This window comes from Oncorhynchus kisutch, linkage group LG12, assembly GCF_002021735.2.
Source record: "Oncorhynchus kisutch isolate 150728-3 linkage group LG12, Okis_V2, whole genome shotgun sequence".
Lineage (NCBI taxonomy): Eukaryota > Metazoa > Chordata > Actinopteri > Salmoniformes > Salmonidae > Oncorhynchus > Oncorhynchus kisutch.
Window position 1 is genome coordinate 18,885,285 of NC_034185.2, and position 24,066 is coordinate 18,909,350.

A 24,066-nucleotide genomic window follows, 5' to 3' on the forward strand; every position below is an offset into this window, starting at 1 on the left:
CTATATTATTTGCTCCCTAAGCATATATTAAATCATTTGTTTCAATAGTGAGCATACTTTGATGAAGTTTGTGATGAGCAAGCACTTTCAGCGTGCTGTATGCACTGAGGTAAAAAGGAACTAGGTGGTGGAAAGAGCTTTTGATGATGATGTCCTCATATATAAGATGCTGATGGGGGATATCAAGGGGAAGGCTGTCAGTCCTCTGTGGAGAATATAGCACTAGTGTGTGTGTTTAAAAAAATAATTTTAAAAAAATTGTGTGGACGGTTGATACACATCAGAGGCCGCAGCTCCACCACCCTCACGGAAAAAGCATGGCATCTGCCTGTGATAGACCTCCATGCCATGGAAACGCAGGAGCAAGGAGGTACAGATAGGAGAGATACAGCCAGGACTCTACTGGGGATGCTCTACTCTATAATGAAGTCTCCTGCCTGCCCCTGCACCAGCCTCCACACACCTGACTGTACTTGTGGCATCTAGATGGCAGTTAGCTGGCCTGAATGTGCTGACACAATGGTGTTGAAAAAATTCATATCACTCTATCCCAAGGTAATGTTTGTTGCGCTGTCAAAAATGTTATTAGTTAAGTCCAGGGAGAGAACTGTTATATATAGACACTACATTGTTCTACTACTCTACAGTCTTTTGCAGGGGTGTCAAACATACCGCCCGCGGGAGTCCAATCCGGCCCGCGGGTGGTTTGAGTAATAAAAATTAGAAATATATATACACAACCAGTCAAAAGTTTGGACACACCTACTTTTCCATTTTTTTTTCAATTAACAGGTGTGCTTTGTTAAAAAATAAAAATTTGTGGAATTTCTATCAGTTGTGTTGTGACAAGGTAGGGGTGGTATACAGAAGATAGCCCTATTTGGTAAAAGACCATGTCCATATTATGGTGAGAACAGCTCAAATAAGCGAAGACCTGAAAATGTCAGCCAATACAGAACAGTTCAAAAACTTTGAAAGTTTCTTCAAGTGCAGTCGCAAAGACCATCAAGCGCTATGATGAAACTGGTTCTCATGAGGACCGCTACAGGAAAGGAAGTCCCAGAGTTACCTCTGCTGCAGAGGATAAGTTCATTAGAGTTAACTGCACCTCAGATTGCAGCCCAAATAAATGCTTCACATAGTTCAAGTAAAAGACACATCTCAACATCAACTGTTAAGAGGAGACTGTGTGAATCAGGCCTTCATGGTCGAATTTCTGCAAGGAAACCACTACTAAAGGACACCAATTAGAAGAAGAGACTTGCTTAGGCCAAGATACCCAAGAAATGGACATTAGTCCAAATTTGAGATTCTTGGTTCTATTATTAACTATTACTATTACAATGTAGAATAAAACTTGAATGAGTAGGTTTGTCCAAACTTTTGACTGGTACTCTATATATATATATATATATATTTGGGAATGTCTTTTTTTGGGAAACGAAGTCAATATACTTTAAAATTAATAAAACTAAATGAAAACGGTGTAGAAATTATAATAGAACTACATTCATATAGTTTCTTGACTGTGTCCAGCTCTCTAACAATCACCAAAAGGAAAGCTAGACAGTCAGGGAGCATAGAAAAATCCCCAAACTATTGACAGAGGACATTTTTTTGCACATTTTTACCGCAAGGAAATATAACACATTCTCAATGTACTATCAGGACCTCGTTGAAGACCGAATGCGGACCCTGGGACAAAATTAGTTTGACACCCCTGGTCTATAGAAAGCAGTGTGATTCTTTATCTATGTGTTTACAATATTATTGCCTGTCTGTGAACTGAACCATCACAGGGGGAAAAAAATGTATGATCGAAAAGTTGATTAAAAAGAAGAAAGCAATGTGTGAAAATGAGAATAGTCTATGTGTGAAGAAGGAGGCAGTTGTCTGACAGTGTGTGCATGTATATATGTGTATGTGGAATGCCAGTAGGTCTACTGTATATACTATGTACTGTAGCCTTTACAGGATATCTCTGAGAGAATGACATGTCATGCAGATCTATAGACACACTCACCAGTTTTCTGATCTCGCACTCCAGGTTCATGATGCAGTCAAGCTTCCTCTTGCGACAACGCTGCGCTGCGATGCGGTTCTTACTCCGCCGCCTGATGTCATGGATGAACTCCAGCTGCTCTGAGGTCAGTTTGTGCATTTTTACCATCATTTGGAAGTCGTTCCGTGGAAGATTTGTGATTTGATTAACAGGAAAAGGAAGTTTTACCTGCCAATAAAGAAATTGAGAATTATTTTTCACATCTGACCTTGTACAGCGTTGACTTACATTTTTGAATTGAGTAAATGAACAGAGGAGTTTGGTGACTAGACATGGAATGCCACATTTCACCAGGAGATGGCACAAGAGCACCACTGTCAGGACTAGAGATAGAGACTGTGCCTCCATAACACGTGTGTAGTAAGCCTTCAACACTCTTTCTGAACCTCAAATATTGAACATGAAACCTATTCTCAGGCAGAGGGGGACAAGGTGATCTAAGAAACTAGTGTCTCTCCATCTGTCCCTGCTAGCTTGGAAAGGTGCCAGCGTGACAGATCAAGGAGGGACAAGCAGGGCCTTGTCAACCCCATCCATATTGGTGTCAGGTGATATCTAGAGGGCATGATATGTAACATCTATACTATCTACCTGCAATAATCCACAGGGACTGCTGAACAAAAGAAACATGCAAAGCCATGCTTTCTTTGACACCTACAGTCACACAGAGTGCAACGAGGGCCTGATTAATGAAAGGGCTTACAGGCCCAAGCCCGTAGGGGGCCATTAAGGCAGAGTACAGCTTTTTCTTCTGCAATAAGTGAGAATTTGTCCCCCTCTTGACAGTAAGAGAAAGTACATTTCCTGAAATTCTACACATTTTGCCATGACTTATGCCATGTTAATGATATCTGAGTAAAAGTGACTAACAAAATCAATGGGGGCCCTCTGGAGGTCAGGTCCCCTGGGCACATCTCCTGCGTGCCTGGCTGGTATTCGGCCTTACGACAAGTTTAGATAGCTGGCTAAACTGATTTACCAATCTAAAAATTGTTAGCTGACATGGCTAATTGAGTGACTGTCAGTGACTGATATATCAAGAGTAAAAATGCTGATGCACAACAAAATTTCGAAATTGCACCTTGTGAATTCTAACATTCAAACTATCAATAGAAGGTTGAGACTTCAACTCAGCTAATCCCGCCCTGAGTGCAACACTAATCTGGAGAAATAAATAATTTGCAATAAAATCCTTATAATTGCAAAATAACAATACAATTTCCCCCCATATTAGTTACATTGATTCGATGACAATATCCTGGAGGATGTGATCATTCTCCCACAGAGCATCAATAGCCATATTTTTCTGCTCTCTCAGGTAGTGGCAAACCTTTTGATACAGATATAGGATCTTAATTTGAGCCAGTTTGCTACAGCAAGAACATAATCCTGCAGCAACAGGAAATGCATATTTTTATGTGGTTTATAATTAATGGACATGCAGGAAAATTCTCAGCAAAAAAAGGAGTGATCAAATTAAGATTCTACAGATCCACCCCAGGGAGATCTCACAGCACCAGAGAACTGTAGCAGAGTAGCTTGGGGGAGAAGATATATGGCAGAGAGGAAGATAGGAGAGGAGGAATAACAAAGATCCAGAGTAAAACAGCCAGAGAGCTTGGCAAGATGAGAGGAGCTGCCATTCTCCTCCGCTCTGCTCTCTCTCCTCTTGGCGGCAATGGAATAAAGTCAAACGGGAGGGAAAAGGGGCGTCAGTTGGGTATGGTAGTGGCCATACTCTAGCTCAAGAGCAACATTTTTAAGTAAACAAAAAAAAAAGTTGACTAAAATCATTACAATCCCGATTAAAATACAATGGCTGTTAAGCGTATTGGAGGAGAGCAGCTGCCATGCAGAGGCCTTTTCTCTCCCTTTTAGAAATCAGAGTGCAGAGACAGTGCCAGTTTGTTTTGCTGGTCAGCTGCAAAGCTGCTTGCTTTGAATTTGATGTGGGCATTTGAACTCGGCCTTGTTGTAATCTGATAGCCAGGGGTTAATTGAATTGGGAGGTGGGGAAGCCCTCCTTTTTGGTGCTTATTCTAAACAAAAATATAGTTTTTTGCTATTAAAATATATGTTGTGATTGTTGTAGGCCTAATTTATATTTTAATTAATTCGCCCAGTAGGCTAGTGTAATTTGGTGTTAGAGCATTTCCCCATGTCCTGATTTTGGCTTCTAGGCAATACAAATTGTAGGCTATAACAAGTGTGCATTCTCATGCAGTGACAAAATGATAATTGAGATAATGCAAATCATTAAGGATGACCTAGTTGGGCTAACTTTTTAATCTCTTGCTGTAGGCTAACTTCATCATCATCCTCTGCCTACATCCCCAATCCTACCTGTAACCTATATTCCTCTGGTATAGTGCATGTCAACCTCTCATCAGTCTTGCTTGTCCATCTTCCTCAATAAAAATGAGATATTCTAACAGATTAATCTTGCTGGCAAAACATCATTAAATATTCGTTATTTAGCTGTAGTGTGGATTTAGGGAAGTTTAAAAAATATATATAATGAGCACCGAGACGTGCAACTTCTATGTAAGCAACACAATAACATCAGACAGCAAGCCCAGGGATTTTTTTTTTTTTTACACGAGCCGCCCCCTTGTTGGCTACTATGTTGCAATATCAATATTCTTGGAGCAGCCTTGTTGATACAAAATGGTTCAATATTCTCAGAACCGCCTCGTTGATACACTCCACTTCTCCATTCCTTAGTTTAGTGAAATGACGCCACCGGGAGGGAGCGAGGGAGGAAGGAGAGGAAAAACGGCTCACTGCTCTTTCTGTACCAGATGGTCCCATCACCTGGGGTAAGTGCTTCACTTCAGAGGACAAAGCAAGGTGTCTATTCATTGAAATCACTCTCCACTGAAAAGCAAATCTAGATGTCAATTTATCCCAGAGAGAGAGAGAGAGAGCGAGAAGCTTGAATTTCCTCATTAGAAGCCCTCAGTCCTTTGAGAGTCGTTGAGACCATTTCTCATGTGCATGTAAACACATGAATAAATAAATAATGGACCAAGCCAATCAATGCCACACTGGGCCCTGCAGGCTCCCTCCCACTACTAGCCAGGACATGGCAGTGGTTACAGAGGGAGTGCGATGCAACACATCTTGCCTGCTCCGTGTGATCTAAATGAAGAGAAGATAACTGTCTGTGATTATGACCCCTCTGAGTGCCATGTAATGATGGGCGATAGTTATAGAGTTCTACGGAGTGACCACACTGGTGTAATGATGGGGGCTCTTTAAATGAGACAGGGTAGAAGAGGAAGGGAGGGAGGGACGTGGCGAGGAAGGGAGGGAGGGGGGGACGTACAGTCAACCACCTTTCTACAGCGAGCAAACTTGAGGTTATTTCCTTTTTTCTTCCTGGCAGTGGCGCACAGCGCAGGAGAGTTATCTAGGATATATTTAGTGGCTCCGCCAGGGGAACCAGTCCAGTAACAAGGCTGGGATGACAGACTGCAGCTCCGACGGCAGTCATAAATTCAGACCCAACATGTTCTGAATTCTCACTGCCCCCACCCCCCTCGTTATTCTTCCTTCTCCTCTTTTCCTTCCTACCTCCCTCCTACCGTCTCTGGATCATTATGCTCCAAATGGGTCCTGGGTGAAAAGTAGGGCTCATCTGTTACTCGGGCAGCACTGTGTGTCTTGTCCCGCTCTACTCTACTTTCCTCTCCCCTCAGACACACAGAGAGGCTCGGCAGCTGGCTGGCTGCAGGTCCAGACCTGGGCCGAGCCCTGGGCCGAGCCCGACAATGACAGTGGGTTCTGTGCAGCCTGACTGCCAGTGTTCACATGCAGGGTTGGTGACCCACGATGAACCCTGGGAGGGAGTTTAACACTACATCGTCCTGTGCAGGAGAGAGGCATGCAGCGCCACCTACTACGGTGTCCCTTCTCATCTATTGACACAAGCCCTGGGGAAATAAATCATCCCAATTTTCCAAGCAATTTCCTTTGAAAGTCGAAGCAATTTACTAAAATGGCCATCCCACTCTGGTCTAACCGTCTACTATTAGTTACTCCTGCCTGATTTCTAGAGTGCTGCTATTTTGACTGCGGCTCTATCTCTGCATCAAAAAGAGACCTTTATCTGGTAAGTACGATCAATATAAATGTGAACACTAAAGTCTTTCTATGTCGACTCTATAAACATTTTACATTTACACTTTAGTAATGTTGCAGACTAGCCCAGGGGAAAAAATGACACGAGCCGCCCCCTCGTTGGCTACTATGTTGCGATATCAATATTCTTGGAGCAGCCTTGTTGATACACCCCACTTCTCCATTCCCTAGTTTAGTGACATGACGCCACCAGGAGGGCACGAGGGAGGAAGGAGAGGAAAAACGGCAGACGCTCTTATCCAGTAGTGAGTGCATACATTTTTGTAATTTTACGCACAAAAACTCTCCCAGATCCACAGCGATTAACCCTGCAATAAATCACATGTGGTTTATAATGTGATTAGAGAGCATCATGCGTCCTATGGAAACCTGGGAGAAGGTAATGCCCTTACAGAGCCCCGTTTAGTATCTTGTTCTCCCGTAAACAGGAGTTATTGCCGGAACCCCCTATGGCAGATGAGTTAGAGAGGCTCTGTGGTGAAGAGATGGGCTGTGTGTACTGCTACTGCAGGATGTCAGGTCCCAGGAGATGGCAACGTGGCAGTGTCCCAGGTGGCCTTAATGCTGACATGTTGAGTCTGTTGGATTTCAGCTGCCAGCCACAGTAACCGACCTTCCCCCCATTGGGCATCATAACAACAGCCTGATACAATACTCTTGCTGCACTCAAGACAAACAACAAAACCTACAATACTTTTGTTATATATGAATCTCAGCTGGTATCACTAATTTCAGCTTGCTTAGTCACTGCACCAACGATGTTAGGATGAAACAGTCAGAGGTCACCAAGCGCAACATAGCTTCAGCCTGCAAATCAGCTAGAAATATGTGTCGGCATTGAGTAATTGTCTCTGGCCCCCTCGCAGTTAGGAGGAGTGATGAGCTCTACAGCAAAGTCTCAACTCAATCGCTGGTTGAAAACTGATTTCTGCCCCTCCCAAAAGATAGAATTTGTAGATAATTGGCCCTCTTTCTAGGAATCACCCAAAAACAGGACCAAGCTTGGCCTGTTGAGGAGTGACGGACTCCATCCTAGCTGGAGGGGTGCTCTTATCTACCAACATAGACAGGGCTCTAACTCCTCTAGATCCACAATGAAATAGGGTGCAGGCCAGGCAGCAGGCTATTAGCCAGCCTGCCAGCTTAGTGGAGTCTGCCACTAGCAGTCAGTGTAGTCAGCTCAGCTAACCCCATTGAGACTGTCTGTGCCTCGACCTAGGTTGGGCAAAACTAAACATGGCATTGCTCGCCTTAGCAATCTCACTAGAATAAAGACCTCCTCCATTCCTGCCATTATTGAAAGAGATCGTGATACCTCACATCTCAATATCAGGCTACTTAATGTTAGATCCCTCACTTCAAAGGCAGTTATAGTCAATAAACGAATCACTGATCAAAATCTTTATGTGATTGGCCTGACTGAAACATGGCTTAAGCCTAATGAATTTACTGTGTTAAATGAGGCCTCACCTCCTGGTTACACTAGTGACCATATCCCCTGTGTAGCCTGCAAAGGCGGAGGTGTTGCTAACATTTACAATAGCAAATTTCAATTTACAAAACCCCCCCGATGTTTTCGACTAGAAGCTCAAAAGACATGAAATGTACCCAATCACTTTTTATAGCTACTATTTACAGGCCTCCTGGGCCATATACAGCGTTCCTAACTGAGTTCCCTGAATTCCCTGAATTCCTATATATTCAAATTTTTGGTGATTTTATATTCACATGGAAAAGTCCACAGACCCACTCCAAAAGGCTTTCGGAGCCATCATCGACCCAGTGGGTTTTGTCCAACATGTCTCCGGACCTACTCACTGTCATACTCTGGACCTAGTTTTAGCCCATGGAATAAATGTTGTGGATCTTAATGTTTTTCCTCATAATCCTGAACTATCGGACCACCATGTTATTACGTTTGCAATTGCAACAAATAATCTGCTCAGACCCCAACCAAGGAGCATCAAAAGTCGTGCTATACATTCTCAGACAACCCAAAGATTTGTTTATGCTCTTCCAGACTCCCTCTGCCTACCCAAGGACGCCAGAGGACAAAAATCATTGAACCACCTAACTGAGGAACTCAATTTAACCTTGCGGAATACCCTACATGCAGTTGCACCCCTAAAAGAAACTAGCTCCCTGGTATACAGAAAATACCAGAGCTCTGAAGCAAGCTTCCAGAAAATTGGAACGGAAATGGCGCCACACCAAACTGGAAGTCTTCCGACTAGCTTGGAAAGACAGTACCGTGCAGAATCGAAGAGCCCTCACTGCTGCTCGATCATCCTATTTTTCCAATTTAATTGAGGAAAATAAGAACAATCCAAAATGTATTTTTGATAGCGTACATTTTCTTTTATTTGTTAAAATGTCACCAACAAAACAAGAAATAACAACAACAAAAAACCGACTGTTACAAGGGCTATAGTACCCCTAACAAAGACAACTTTCCACAATCACAACAGGGAAAAAGGCTGCCTAAGTATGATTCCCAATCAGAGACAACGATAGACAGCTGTCCCTGATTGAGAACCATACTCGGCAAAAACATAGAAATACACAAACCTAGAAAACAGAATATAGAATGCCCACCCAAATCACACCCTGACCAAACCAAATAGAGACATAAAAGGCTCTCTAAGGTCAGGGTGTGACACAAACAATGTATACGAAATGCTTCAGTCTGGTTTTGACCCCATCATAGCACTGAGACTGCACTTGTGAAGGTGGTAAATTACCTTTTAATGGCGTCAGACCGAGGCTCTGCATCTGTCCTCGAGATTGGAAACCCAAATTGGTCTACACGGACAAGTTCTGGCCTGGTTTAGATCTTATCTGTCGGAAAGATATCAGTTTGTCTCTGTGAATGGTTTGTCCTCTGACATATCAAATAAGGTTCCGTTTTAGGACCACTATTGTTTTCACTATATATTTTACCTCTTGGGGATGTCATTCGAAAACATAATGTTAACTTTCACTGCTATGCGGATGACACAGAGCTGTACATTTCAATGAAACATGGTGAATCCACAAAATTGCCCTCGCTAGAAGCCTGTGTTTCAGACATAAGGAAGTGGATGGCTGCAAACGTTCTACTTTTAAACTCGACAAAACAGGGAGGCTTGTTCTAGGTCCCAAGAAACAAAGAGATCTTCTGTTGAATCTGACAATTAATCTTGATGGTTGTACAGTCGTCTCAAATAAAACTGTGAAGGACCTCGGCGTTACTCTGGACCCTGATCTGTCTTTTGACGAACATATCAAGACTGTTTCAAGGACAGCTTTTTCCATCTACGTAACATTTCAAAAATCAGAAACTTTCTGTCCAAAAATTATGCAGAAAAATTTATCCATGCTTTTGTTACTTCTAGGTTAGATTACTGCAATGCCCTACTTTCCGGCTACCCGGATAAAGCACTAATTAAACTTCAGTTAGTGCTAAATACGGCTGCTAAAATCCTGACTAGAACCAAAAAAGTTGATCATACTACTCCAGTGCTAGCTTCCCTACACTGGCTTCCTGTTAAGGCAAGGGCTGATTTCAAGGTTTTACTGCTAACCTACAAAGCATTACATGGGCTTGCTCCTACCTATCTTTCCGATTTGGTCCTGCCATACATACCTACACGTACGCTATGGTCACAAGACGAAGGCCTCGTAATTGTCCCTAGAATTTCTCAGCAAACAGCTGGAGGCAGGGCTTTCTCCTATAGAGCTCAATTTTTATGGAATGGTCTGCCTACCCATGTGAGAGACACAGACTCGGTCTCAACCTTTAAGTCTTTACTGAAGACTCATCTCTTCAGTAGGTCATATGATTGAGTGTAGTCTGGCCAAGGAGTGTGAAGGTGAACGGAAAGGATCTGGAGCAACGAACCGCCCTTGCTGTCTCTGCCTGGCTGGTTCCCCTCTCTCCAATGGGATTCTCTGCCTCTAACCCTATTACAGGGGCTGAGTCACTGGCTTACTGGTGCTCTTCCAAGCCGTCCCTAGGAGGCGTGCATCACTTGACTGGGTTGAGTCACTGACGTGATCTTCCTGTCTGGGTTGGCGCCCCCCCTTGGGTTGTGCCGTGGCAGAGATCTTTGTTGGCTATACTCGGCCTTGTCTCAGGATGGTAAATTGGTGGTTGAATATATGGGTGGGGTTATATTCTGTCTGTTTGGCCCTGTCCGGGGGTATCATCGGATGGGGCCACAGTGTCTCCTGACCCCTCCTGTCTCAGCCTCCAGTATTTATGCTGCAGTAGTTTATGTGTCGGGGGCTAGGGTTAGTCTGTTATATCTGGAGTACTTCTCCTGTCTTATCCGGTGTCCTGTGTGAATTTAAGTATGCTCTCTCTAATTCTCTCTTTCTCTCTCTCGGAGGAGCAGAGCCCTAGGACCATGCCTCAGGACTACCTGGCATGATGACTCCTTGCTGTCCCCTGTTCACCTGGCCATGCTGCTGCTCCAGTTTCAACTGTTCTGCCTGCGGCTATGGAACACTGACCTGTTCACCGGATGTGCTACATGTCCCACACCGGCTGTTTTCAACTCACTAGAGACAGCAGGAGCGGTAGAGATACTCTTAATGATCGGCTATGAAAAGCCAACTGACATTTACTCCTGAGGTGCTGACTTTCTGCACCCTCGACAACTACTGTGATTATTATTATTTGACCATGAACATTTGAACACCCGGCACAGCCAGAAGAGGACTGGCCACCCCTCATAGCCTGATTCCTCTCTAGGTTTATTCCTAGGTTTTGGCCTTTCTAGGGAGGATTTCCTAGCCACCTGCATTGCTTGTTGTTTGTGGGTTTTAGGCTGGCTTTCTGTACAGCACTTTGAGATATCAGTTGATGTAAGAAGGGCTATATAAATAAATGTGATTTGATTCAATGGACAAATAAAAGTCACTTCAATAGACAAATAAAAGTCACTTCAATAGACAAATAAAAAGTGTCACCGTTTCCTCTCACAACGAGCCATCCATAACATACTAATGACTTTTTCAAATACAGTTGGCATAAGGCTGCACCAAATCAGTATATTGTGGTTTACACTGTATGCCAAATAATATTTTGACCACAGATGCATAATTTCAAGAGTAAGAAAGGTACTTTTTGACTGTCGAAAAAACAGGAGTGATATTTAGGTCTGTGTACAGTACTTCCTGTGTGAGTCACGGGGTTAATGTTTGGTGGTGAGATAGGAAACATTGTGCTGCCAATATATCAACACGACTTCCCTATCACTCCCACCTCGCTCTCAGATCAATGTTTGCAGTGTATTGTGACTAGACGATGTGTCATTGAGCTCAACGCCTACACAAGGGAGAGAGAGAGACTGATGTTTTGTGGAAACAGCTCAGAGATCTTCCACCGAGATCCTCTGTGTTTTGCGATGTCTCAGCTCTTAAATTCTCCTTTGTTGGGTGTGTAGGGCAAAAAAATGGTCTGTTTTATTGTTCACATACACCGGATAGGTGCAGTTAATACGGTACCTCTGGAGCAAATGAGAGGTAAGTGCCTTGCTCAAGGGCACATCGACAGATTTTCTCACCTTGGGTATTCGAACCAGTGACCTTTCAGTCACTGTCCCAACGCTGTAACCGCTAGGCTACCTGCTGCCCAAAACATTGACTGGCGGTGGAGTACTAAGCCGTATTTAAAAAGGGTGCTGATTTATTATCAGCTCCCTCTGTCCACACAATCTTATTCATTATGATCTGAAAAGGCAAAACTGGTCCATGATCAGCTCTCCTACTTTGAGACTCTATGATTACAGGCCCTGGTTCAGTTTACATATGGGCATATCCTCTCCTGACCCTATTGACTGACTCAATATGTGTCATATGTGCCAGATGGGAAACAGTTGAACACAGTTAACGTGTAAAATTGTAGCCATTAAAAAGTTACCCCAGAGTAGTGTGGTGTCTGCTATTTGTCACCCCATAACCTCAGTAGCGGGGTGGGAGCGGCCAGGAGACCTTGAGTGACTCAGACTACGTTGAATGACTATCGCCTCTCTCGGTCAGATTAGCCTCCAGTTTAACAACTTCCTTCCTTGTCAGAATTCATTGTTTCCAGTGCTGGGGCTGCAGCTATTTTTAACAGCAGTAGCGCCGGGCGCTTGCTCGGCTATCTCTCCCTGAGTGGGACCCGGCCTGGCTGCCATTTGCTCTTTCAACACACAGAGGGAGAGCCAGAGCCTTCTGTCTCCCTGAAAGCTAGCTGTTTGTTTGTACAGCCAACTCACTGGGGGGAAAGAGGAAAACAGCGCCCCAGGAAGCATGAGGTAGCACTTTTGTTACCAGATAAGGCTGGAGCAGAGCAGGGTGGCATTTGGCTCTACACTGAGGCTCATTATGTAAGTGCTCTTCTATGCCTCCACCCATAAGGCCATGTCCTAAACCAAACAGTACTGAAAGAGAGAGAGGTTCTCACACACACAGCAGCATCTGTGACCCAGCACAGCCAGCTAGTCTCATTCATAATACATATTATCAGCAGCAGGCGACAGTAAAGGGGAATGCTTGCAGATATAAGTCCATGTGGGTCAATAGAGATCTGACAGTGGATATTGTGAGCCACTAATCAACAATGGAGTGTAGTGTATATCCATACATTGACTCACACAAGATGACAAAGGGAACTGGACAAGTCTGAAGAGTAATTTTTGGGGCTGCTTTGTCCTTCCTCGACAGCTGTATTGCTGTAAATCTATTGTCTATAATTTACAGCTGGGGCATTAAGCAGTCCTTCAAACGGCTCATAAATCACTGGGTGTGGGTGCCATGCCTCTAACGTAATAATTACACATGACTGCTAGGGCCGTTTATCTTGCCGCTCTCTGTTTGTCCACAGAAGAAGACTGGATTCCTCCACAGTCGGAGGCTCAATCCTGCCAAATTGCTCCAACCCCAGTGAAACGGGGACTAGGCTCTGTGAATCTGATCACCATGGCAACACACCATTTTCTCTCTCTCTCTCTCTCGAAAACGAAATGCTACAGATGCAATAATTTCATGCTGAAATTGAAGAGGCATCAGAGGTATTCTGTATGAATAAACAATATATATACACTACCGGTCAAACATTTTAGAACACCTAATTATTCAAGGGTTTTTCTTTATTTGTACTATTTTCTACATTGTAGAATAATAGTGAAGACATCAACACTATGAAATAACGCATATGGAATCATGTAGTAACCAAAAAAGTGTTAAACAAATCAAATATTTTTAATATTAAATCAAATTTAATATTTTGAGACTCTTCAAATAGCCATCCTTTACCTTGATGACAGCTTTGCACACTCTTGGCATTCTCTCAACCAGCTTCATGAGGTAGTCACCTGGAATGCATTTCAATTAATAGGTGTGCCTTCTTAAAAGTGAATTAGTGGAATGTATTTCCTTCTTAATGTGTTTGAGCCAATCAGTTGTGTTGTGTCAAGGTATGAGTAGGTGTTCTAAAACTTTTGACCGGTAGTGGATATTACATTTTCTTTTTGATGGAACAAAACAGTTTTCATCCTGAATATAATTATACACTTCACTAGTCTATATTCTATCTATCCTCATTGATCTCAAAGTAAACAACAACAGTCAGTCTGTTCTGCAGTCAGTCTAGAGGATGTCAGTCGTCTGGCCAGGTGGATTAGGGGTTGATTAGGAGATTGGCCATCCTTCCCTGTCAGCAGCACGGTCAGTGCTCCAGGCGGCAGTCCTATTATGACACAACACAGAGCAGACCTTCCTCCACCAAAGGACTTAAACAGCTACATTCTCTTTCATTACACTGCTATTGTCCTATCACTATCACAAACATAGACTTTTGCTCAAACGTATACTATTATGCTCTGTCTGTGTATAACATAACATAGCCTACCTTCACTTTCAACTAGTGTAGGTGTATATCTAATTGTTGATACACTAGAAATGTCACAAACACTATAAGCCATATTTGTGTATAAACAACAAAGGCTACCTTCACCTAGGTGTACAGGTAAGTGCCAAAATAAAGGAAACACCCACATAAAGTGTCTTAATAGGGCGTTGGGCCATCACGAGACAGAACAGCTTCAATAATCCTTGGCATTGATTCTATAAGTGTCTGGAACTCTATTGGAGGGATGCAACACCATTTTGGGTGATAAAATGACACCAGGCTTTATATCTTATATCTTATCTTATCCTGGGAGTCCCATAGGGCGGCACACAATTGGCCCAGCGTCGTCCGGGGTTGGCCGGAGTTGCCATCATTGCAAATAAGAATTTGTTCTTAACTGACATGCCTAGTTAAACAAACGATAAATAAAAAATAAATGTTTTAAAAAATTCGTAACAATGACAGTATAATTTTCAATACCGTCAAAAAAAAAATCTAAGTGGATAGATATCAAGATATCAAGCTTCTTGGTTACAGCAGAGGCATTCAATCCCCTCCTGGATCAAGATCCCTGTTGCCTAAATGTTTCTTTGTTGTTGAAATAGCGCCACTTGTGTGCACTCCGGTAATACCGTGCACTCCGGTAATACCGTGCACTCCGGTAATATCGTGCACTCCGGTAAGGTACAGAAACATTATGATGGTATGAAAATGTGGATACCGCCCATTCCTAGGTGGTGGAAACGCTGTCTCATGCGCCTGTCCAGAATCTCCCATAAGTGTTCAATTGGGTTGAGATCTAGTGACTGAGATGCCCATTTCATATGGTTTACATGCTCATCAAACCATTCGGTGGCCACTCATGCCCTATGGATGGGGGCATTGTTATCATATGGGGGCATAGCCATGGTAGACAAAATAATGGCCTGCCCATCATTTTTATACATGACCCTAAGCATGATGGGATGTTAATTGCTTAATTACTCAGGAACCACACCTGTGTGGAAGCATTTGCTTTCAATATACTTTGTATCCCTCATTTACTCAAGTGTTTCCATTATTTTGGCAGTTACCTGTAAATCTAATTGGTAATGCAGTATAAATGTCATGGCACAGCTAGGTGTCTTGAGAATTAGCATACGCAGACTGTGTGGAATGAATTAGAGATGTCAGGTTTGTGGATGGATAATATGAACTAGTTGGCCTGCGCTGCCCTGACAGCTAGGGAGAAAGAGATAAAGCCCCAGGAGAAAGCCTTCAGAGTCCTGACCCCTCCGTCATGGACCATCTACATCTCAGTCATATAACCCTACTACACTAGCTCTTCCCTGTCCACAGGATCAACCAATCACAGCCCTCGACACAACCACCACCTCCTCGGGAGTGTGTGTGTGGGTGTGTGCGCGCTCAGATTGCTCTAGATTGTTCGCTTGATTCTGACTATCTCTCTTATTCAGTCTCATTACACAGATCTCCAGCAGTGTGTACAACATATGAATAATATCAAAGCACATCTTTGCCCCTGTTCTGTTCATGGTGTGCTGTAAATCTTTTAGTGAAAATACTCCCGCTTCAATTACATGATGATCTAATCTAATGACTATTAATGCAGACCTGGAGAGCTAGGTCCCCAAAGAATTAGGAATTAGAATACTAGAATGGAGATGAACCTTTTTATGATGGGATAAAGATCAGCAATTTTGGTCAGGGAGTTGGTCAACCATGGTTTACCAGTGCTGTTATATTATATGTATATGCACTGTATGGTTGTCATTTAATAAGATCTCTATGTAGGTCAGTGTGAGATGATGATGATTAGTCACCAAGGTGAGACTGAGAGTATGAGGCATTGTGTACATCATGAGAGAAGAGTGTCAAAGTCACTCACCTCTCGCCCTTGATCGACTCGGCACGACTCGCTGTCACCCTCGGAGAAGGATCCCGACTCGTCACTGGAGTTGGTGCCGTACGATTGCTCGCACTTGATCTTGGGGCGAACCTGGTTGAAGAGGGTGTCCCCCCCCATCACGCCCTGTTCCTGCTGGTCGGCGGCGAGGCGGAGCGCCACGTTGGAGCACGGCGAGGAGGAGAACTCAAACTGGGGCAGGCTGCAGGGTGAGCCGCCGCTCCCGTCCTCCGCGTAGGAGTAGGAGGAGCAGGAGCTGGAGGTCCGTGTGCGGGTCTCAGAGGGCGGCGAGCGCGAGCACACCTTGATTGGCACTGGGCAGCTGGTGTTTGGCAGCGGGCGACAAAGGACCGGCGGGGGCTCGGTGGTGGCGGAGGCGAGGGAGGGGGCACTGCTCGGGGAGTAGGTCTGGGAGCTGGGAAGGGACTGGCTGGCACCAGCCCACAGGCCCATTGACGTGTGCTCCGAGAGCTCCATCTCTAAAGAGCTCCCGCCAGGGTAGGAATGCGCCGGGGAGCCCAGACGGTCACAGGCCCCCGAGGAGGAAAAGATGACACTGCGGCGGTCCAGCTCCACTTCCTGTTTGCAGACGCCGTCGCAGGAGGTGGACTTCAGCGACGAGAGCCTCAGAGGGAAGCCGTCTACCTCCTTCAGGGATGTAACAGACAGGCCCAGCTCCCCAGCATTGAGAGGCCTGAAGTCTTTTGTTTTGTGATCTTCCAGAGTGGTTCCTTTGTCTTGGGGGCAGACGCTGGCGAGTCTGTTGGCAAATAGCTGCTGCGACACGTTGGGCAGACCCGGCAGGTCTGCTCCTTTTTTGAAGAAGGCGCGGAGGCAGGTGGGGGACTTGCTCCTCTTGGCGGAGGAGGCGGACAACACTGGGACACTGTCCATCTCCATGCCTATCTCCTTGTCCAGGCCGCCCTGCTCGTCCCCTGACAGGCACAGCGAGATGGCCTCTTCCTCTGCCCGCGGCTCCACTTTGATGTCTGCCACCGGCGACATGCTCTGGCCCCGGACCGCCCCGCCGCTGATGCCACCGCTGGTCTCCTTTAATAATAATGTGCTTGGTAAACCTGAGGTACTGGTGTGTGAGGAGGTGTCGTTATTGTGCTTGTTGCAGGCCCACTGGTATTTCCTGTATTTGGGGCAGCGGGGGAGGTCGGATGCTCCGTGTCTGTCGAAGTCCAGTCGTACGTTGCTGAAGTCACTGGGCACCGCCACGGATAGCCGGTCCTTGTCCGGGGCGTGCCGCAAGGAGGAAAGGGCTTCAGAGCGCCGGCGTGCCTGGGGAGAGGCTGCCTTTGTTGTTGTCTCAGACTGCATGTTCTCGTCCTCGGTCTTGTGGTTGCCCTCGGCCGGCGCCACCTTGTGGCACAGCAGCAGGCCATCCTCCTCACTGCGGAGCTGGGCCTCCAGGAAGCGAAAGCACGAGTCCTCCAGGTTGTGCACGCGCAGGAATTTGCCACAGCGGATGACCTCCTGGATGTTTTCTCTGCTGAGTAACAGCTTAGCAGTGTAGGCAAACTGCAACAATGGGGCGAATCCCCTGGCAGTGACCTGCGAAAAAATAGGGAAATTGGCAGCATTACCATCAGCACTGCCATTGTTCTGAGCCCTTGGAGTGTGGTGAGACAACCCGACAGCTCTAATGACCACAAACAAACACTGTAAAGTACTAAGTTAATCTTTTATCGGGTCAGCACCTAACATTGTAAAAAGCCAGCAAATAAAAGCCAGTGGTGCTGGGCTGGTTGGCAGGCGGCAGCTTGGGTGTCCAGCCCCTTTTCATTACAAAAACCCTTTTGACATGGTGACATTTCACTGGGCTACCACAGTCTGTCTGCCCTGCGGTGACCTATCACCCTCCCCAGCGGCTCCCACCCACCCCTGTGTTGTGTTGTGTTGATGTACAGGAAGCCTTTGTTGTCATCACAGACTGCATATAGACCATAGGACCATATGGATTGCAGCTCCTCCTGCTGCTACTGCTGCTGCCCTACTTTCTGTCAGTCCCCTGCAGCCCCTCTTTAAGTGCCTGTGAAGCCAAATAGTTTGAAAGACTGCGGCTTATCATTATTGCAGCCATGTGGCGTAACCTAGGATAAGAGAGAGGGAATCCTTCAATTTAGACTTAATGCTGGATAATTATGGAAACCTGCCTTCTACTACTGTTGTTACTGAAGAGAGAGAGAGAGAGAAGGAGAGAGAGAAGGAGAGAGAGAAAGTGAGAGAGAGAGAGAGAGAGAGAGAGAGAGAGAGAGAGAGATGCTTGCTCAATGAATACCATCACAAACCACACACAAAGCAAGGTGTGCTCACAATGCAATTACGAGGCTATCCACTTTGAATGGTGGATAGCAATTGTTGTGTGTGTGCCACCGGCACCTTTTCTTTGCCTGAGCGATGTAAAGTCCCCGGTACAAGACTTAACGGGCTCTCAAAGTGTGTTTTTAATGAGCAGGGAGAAAGAGCCCAGTGTTTACTGGTTGTTTTGCTACCCATTTGTGGGAGTAACAACACAAGATGAATTACTCTAGGTCATTAGGTCTTTAGATCAGTGGTCATCAACCCATCAATCGCGAGGCATTCCTAGTCGATCACCAAACATTTAGGTTAAAAAACCAACGATGAAGCGTTCATATTTTTTTATTTGTTTCGTGATGTTGGCGGTAGGTGCGCTTGATTCAGCAGCCCAAGTGCAGGGAAGGCAAAGTGTTCCAATTTGAACCATTTCATGTCTGAAGTTATTACTCTGCTGACCAAGCAGGCCCAGAGAGCAAGTCAGGTGCACCTACAGGCCTACGGCTGGCCAATCAGATAGCTCAGATCACCATGTCTGCACTGTGCCCTGAAGCCATAGACTGTCAAAATAAGCCTTAAGCACACAGCAGAATTGATGATGTAAGATTTCAAAACTTTTGACTAGAGAGAGACTCAACAAATAGAGCAAAGCGCTGCTGTTTTTATGAGTAAGTTCATGTTGAAGTTGTTATTCAGCGCCGTCAACACGTTGTTCAACACTTTTAGAAGCCATAAAATACTACAACCAGCACTGCAGCTGTAATGAATGACTATAGCAAAGTGTTTGGATGAGCCTGCTTTGTTATTATTAGCAGCTTGTTTCTTTTTTATATAGAGGAATATTTCACTTTATCTGGACATTGGATTAACAACCTGAATTGGTGCATGAGGCAGAAATAATGTAGTGCGACTTGAGTTTCCTCATCCGCTGGAGGACTGTGTTCCCTTTTCTCAATGTAGGGAGGAAGAACGGAGGGATGAGAGGCAACCCCACTGCTGCTACCCCCCCCCCCCAGACTGATGCAGGCCATCAGTCCAGTAAAATAAAATAAAAAGCAAATTATTGTGCTTACTCAGCTGCGCCTCAAAACTAATACAACAACTTATCTATTAGAAGTGTGATTATATACCTTCATTTTTAAATATAATTATAAATATAATAGCCAATATGCCGTGATAATGCATTGGGTATATAGACTACTACAAACCTCACTGTTTTAATAGGTTAATGTTGCATAGGCTTACGTTTTTTAGGGTCTGAATATTCTTTTTCTAAAGAGGTAGATCTCAGCTTGCATTTTGACTTAGAAAGTGATCTTGACTCAGAAAAGATTGTTGACCACTGTTCTAGATGTAATGGTACTCTCGCTCTCTCTCTCTCTGTGAACCGTAGCAGTAGAGGCTGTCGGCAGCTCTGCACTCCCATGCTCGGTGCCAGGCACCCTGCTAGTAAAACAGGATTTTCCCTCCTCAGAAATCTAACTCACAAACCACAAAAATTTGCTTTGTGGATTTTTCCGTTTGGAAAAACAACCGGACAGTGTTTACGAGGAAAAGCAAATATAGGCCTAGAGGGGAAAATGTTAGGTAATATGAATTATTCATAGCAGGAGTGAAATCACTGGGATGTGTGTTGTGTCGATTTTGTTCGGAGGGATTATTCTAAATGGGGTTTACATACACAACATTTATGAATTGTAATCCTATAAGGATAGTATTTTTGTAATTCTATGGTTGCCTGATAACACAACAAATATATTAATGTTAGGCTACTCCCTAGACTGGACTCTCCGCTACTGATGAACACAGCACCTCTACTATAACGCTGCAGAACCACTCGGCCACATCAGTGTGCGCACACACACACACACTCACTCACTCACTCACTCACTCACTCACACACACACACACTCAATCACTCACTCACACACTCACACACACACACTCACTCACTCACTCACTCACTCACTCACTCACTCACACACACACACACACACACACACACACACACACACACACACACACACACACACACACACACACACACACACACACACACACACACACACACACACACACACACTCACTCACTCACTCACTCACTCACTCACTCACTCACTGCACACACACACACACACACACACACACACACACACACACACACACACACACACACACACACACACACACACACACACACACACACACACACACACACACACACACACACACACACACACACACACTGCATATACACACACACCTCGCCGGAGACAGAAAGAGAGAGAGAGAGAGCAAGAGAAAGAGAGAGAGAGAGAGAGAGAGAGCAGTGCCCCAAACCAGAAGTGAGGCAGGGCTAGGTTACTACTAACTTCCACCCACTGGTCTCGTTTATCCACTAACCACCCCTCCCTTTCTTTTACCCATACACAACCAGGTAAAGATGAAAGTGGTCTGGGCTTAAATGAGGCTGGTCGGCTGGGCCAGCACCATCCAGGGCTGCTGATAAACAGACTTCCCAGAGCTGCTGCTGGGCTGCTGGGGGAAAAGTGCTGAGCGTTCCCTGGATCTAACTCCAGCTTGTAAATCTGTAATTTACTATTTATATTTTGACAACTTTTACTATTACTTCACTACATTCCTGAAGAAAATAATGTACTTTTTACTCCATACATTTTTCCTGACACCCAAAAGTACTCGTTACATTTTTAATGCTTAGCAGAACAGGAAAAGTGTCCAATTCACACACTTATCAAGAGAACATCCCTGGCCATCCCTACTGCCTCTGATGCAGCGGACTCACTAAACACAAATGCTTAGTTAATAAATTATGTCTGAGTGTTGGAGTGTGCCTCTGGCTATCCGTAAAAAAATAACATTTAAAAAAATGGTGCCATCTGGTTTTCTTAACATAAGGAATTTGAATAGATTTTTACTTTTGATACTTAAGTATATTTAAAACTTTTACAAAAGTAGTATTTTACTGGGTGACTTTCCCTTTTAATTGAGTCATTTTCTATGAAAGTATCTTTACTTTTACTCAAGTATGACGATTGGGTAGGTTTTCCACCAATGCCCTCGACCATATGTGATTACACCACTGTTACAACCAGCACAGTCGCACAATGAAGGCAAACGTGAGGGATCCGGAGAAAGACAGCAAAAGAAAGAGAGAGCGCGAGAGAGAGAGAGCGAGAAAGAGAGAGAAAGACAGAGAAGGTGTGAGGGAAAAAAAGGCAAGAGGGAAAGATGGTTGCACGTGCAACCTAAAAAGCCACACTTGAAAGGGAGAACAAAAAGCGAAGGTGGTGGATATAAAGCACATTTCCTGGTCGTTACTGGATAGTCGTTGACATACTGTATGAAGCGTTTCAGAACATTAGCAACACTTATTGTAGGAGTTAACACAAAGGGACAATTTAATCAAGGTAATAGAACTGGGGCATTTTATGCTAATATGGGCTTGTGGACCGGGTGTGTCAGGCCTGCTATGTTTCTATGGACGGGTGACGAGGCGGTACAATTACAGAGCAGGACATTATGGCAAGAGTGCATCACAGAATCCTGTTTTAAGGAAGTCTGCCCAATATCCTTTCATAAACAGACAGTGTGGAATACTATTACCCCCCTTCTTTCTCCCTCTATTGCTATCTCTCTCTCGCTCTCTCTGACATCCCCCCCTCTTCCTCCAGTCTCTCTCTCCCTCACTGAGCTCTCTCTTTGAGGCCTCCCTCTGTCCGCTCCACTCTGTAGTAGAGACGGCTAATTCATGCAAATGTACTTCAGTGAATTCCTGAAAGTCATGTATCCTAATGAGGACATTGCATAGCATGACAATGGAGTGCTTCCCCGGACGGCACGCTACCAAGCCAGAAGAGAGATAGTCCATCTCCTCTGGAGAGACTACAAGCTAGACATTTTAATATCAGATCTGCTGAGTAACCTGACATTAACCTCTGTATTGAAAGGCGCATGACGAGGAGCCTCGATGCTGATGAGTCACAGCACAGCGCTAATAGATGGAGGTACTGCATGGAGGGTTGGCTGCCATCGTCATTTATCCTCGTAGGAGAGAAAAGAAAGGTGGAGGAGGAAGCACAGGGACAATGAGTCGCTGCATTACAGCCAAGCGTTCAACTTAAAGCCATTAAACGCAATTATGACAATAAATAAATGAGTGAAATAGAAGTAACTTACAGTAAATTTGACAGCTAATGTGTATGAATGGAACAAAATGTTTTTTCCACAGTAAGACACCAGTAAACACTGGGACACATGAGACGTTTTCTGCGAGTAAACCTCCCCTGACGGTGTGGAGTAAACCTCCCCTGACGGTGTGGAGTAAACTTCCCCTGACGGTGTGGAGTAAACCTCCCCTGACGGTGTGGAGTAAACCTCACCTGACGGTGTGGAGTAAACTTCCCCTGACGGTGTGGAGTAAACCTCCCCTGACGGTGTGGAGTAAACCTCCCCTGACAGTGTGGAGTAAACCTCCCCTGACGGTGTGGAGTAAACTTCCCCTGACGGTGTGGAGTAAACCTCCCCTGACGGTGTGGTGTAAACCTCCCCTGACGGTGTGGAGTAAACTTCCCCTGACGGTGTGGAGTAAACCTCCCCTGACGGTGTGGAGTAAACCTCCCCTGACAGTGTGGAGTAAACCTCCCCTGACGGTGTGGAGTAAACCTCCCCTGACGGTGTGGAGTAAACCTCCCCTGACGGTGTGGAGTAAACTTCCCCTGACGGTGTGGAGTAAACCTCCCCTGACGGTGTGGAGTAAACCTCCCCTGACGGTGTGGAGTAAACTTCCCCTGACGGTGTGGAGTAAACCTCCCCTGACGGTGTGGAGTAAACTTCCCCTGACAGTGTGGAGTAAACTTCCCCTGACGGTGTGGAGTAAACCTCCCCTGACAGTGTGGAGTAAACTTCCCCTGACGGTGTGGAGTAAATCTCCCCTGACGGTGTGGAGTAAACCTCCCCTGACGGTGTGGAGTAAACCTCCCCTGAGGGTGTGGAGTAAACATCCCCTGACAGTGTGGAGTAAACATCCCCTGACAGTGTGGAGTAAACCTCCCCTGACGGTGTGGAGTAAACTTCCCCTGACGGTGTGGAGTAAACCTCCCCTGACGGTGTGGGGTAAACCTCCCCTGGCGGTGGGGAGAAACCTCCCCTGACAGTGTGGAGTAAACCAGATACTGTACTTCCTAATCCTCTGGTATTTCAGTACTTTACTGTACATGACAAGACACTGGGGAGGACATGACCCTGCCACTTTACTACGAGGATGCTCAGCTCTGACTTTACACGCTGTCCCTGTCTTTGTTCTTCAGGGTGCTGTATGGTATCCTGCTGTGTTTCTATACAAACTGGCAGAACATTACTGCCATCCACTTGTTGATATACCCTGCACCTGAGATGAGACATTGAAAATACAGGGCAGCCAGTGGTTAATTGTTTGGGTCTCGAGGGTTAAATCCAGCTACTATAAACACACAGACAACATTCTGTAGGCTCTCACTGGGTCTCCCTGGCTGTCTGGCTGGTTGACTCAGAGAGAGATACATGTACATCCTCCTGTCTTTGCCTCCAGTATTTATGCTGCAGTAGTTTATGTGTCGGGGGGCTAGGGTCAGTTTGTTATATCTGGAGTACTTCTCCTGTCCTATTCGGTGTCCTGTGTGAATTTAAGTGTGCTCTCTCTAATTCTCTCTTTCTCTCTTTCTTTCTCTCTCTCGGAAGACCTGAGCCCTAGGACCATGCCTCAGGACTACCTGA

At 45.1% G+C, this 24,066-nt stretch overlaps 1 protein-coding gene across 1 annotated transcript in view; it reads right to left on the reverse strand.

The window, feature by feature from the left end:
- The window catches only part of LOC109900655 (transcription regulator protein BACH2), a 38,064-nt gene that overhangs the window by 2,760 nt on the left and 11,238 nt on the right, over positions 1-24,066 (reverse strand). Inside the window, exons 2-3 of the mRNA XM_031837057.1 lie at positions 15,973-17,550; positions 2,024-2,230 (exon numbers count right to left, since the gene is read on the reverse strand). Coding sequence (XP_031692917.1) covers positions 2,024-2,230; positions 15,973-17,550 — 1,785 coding nt within the window. The remainder of the gene's footprint in view (positions 1-2,023; positions 2,231-15,972; positions 17,551-24,066) is intronic.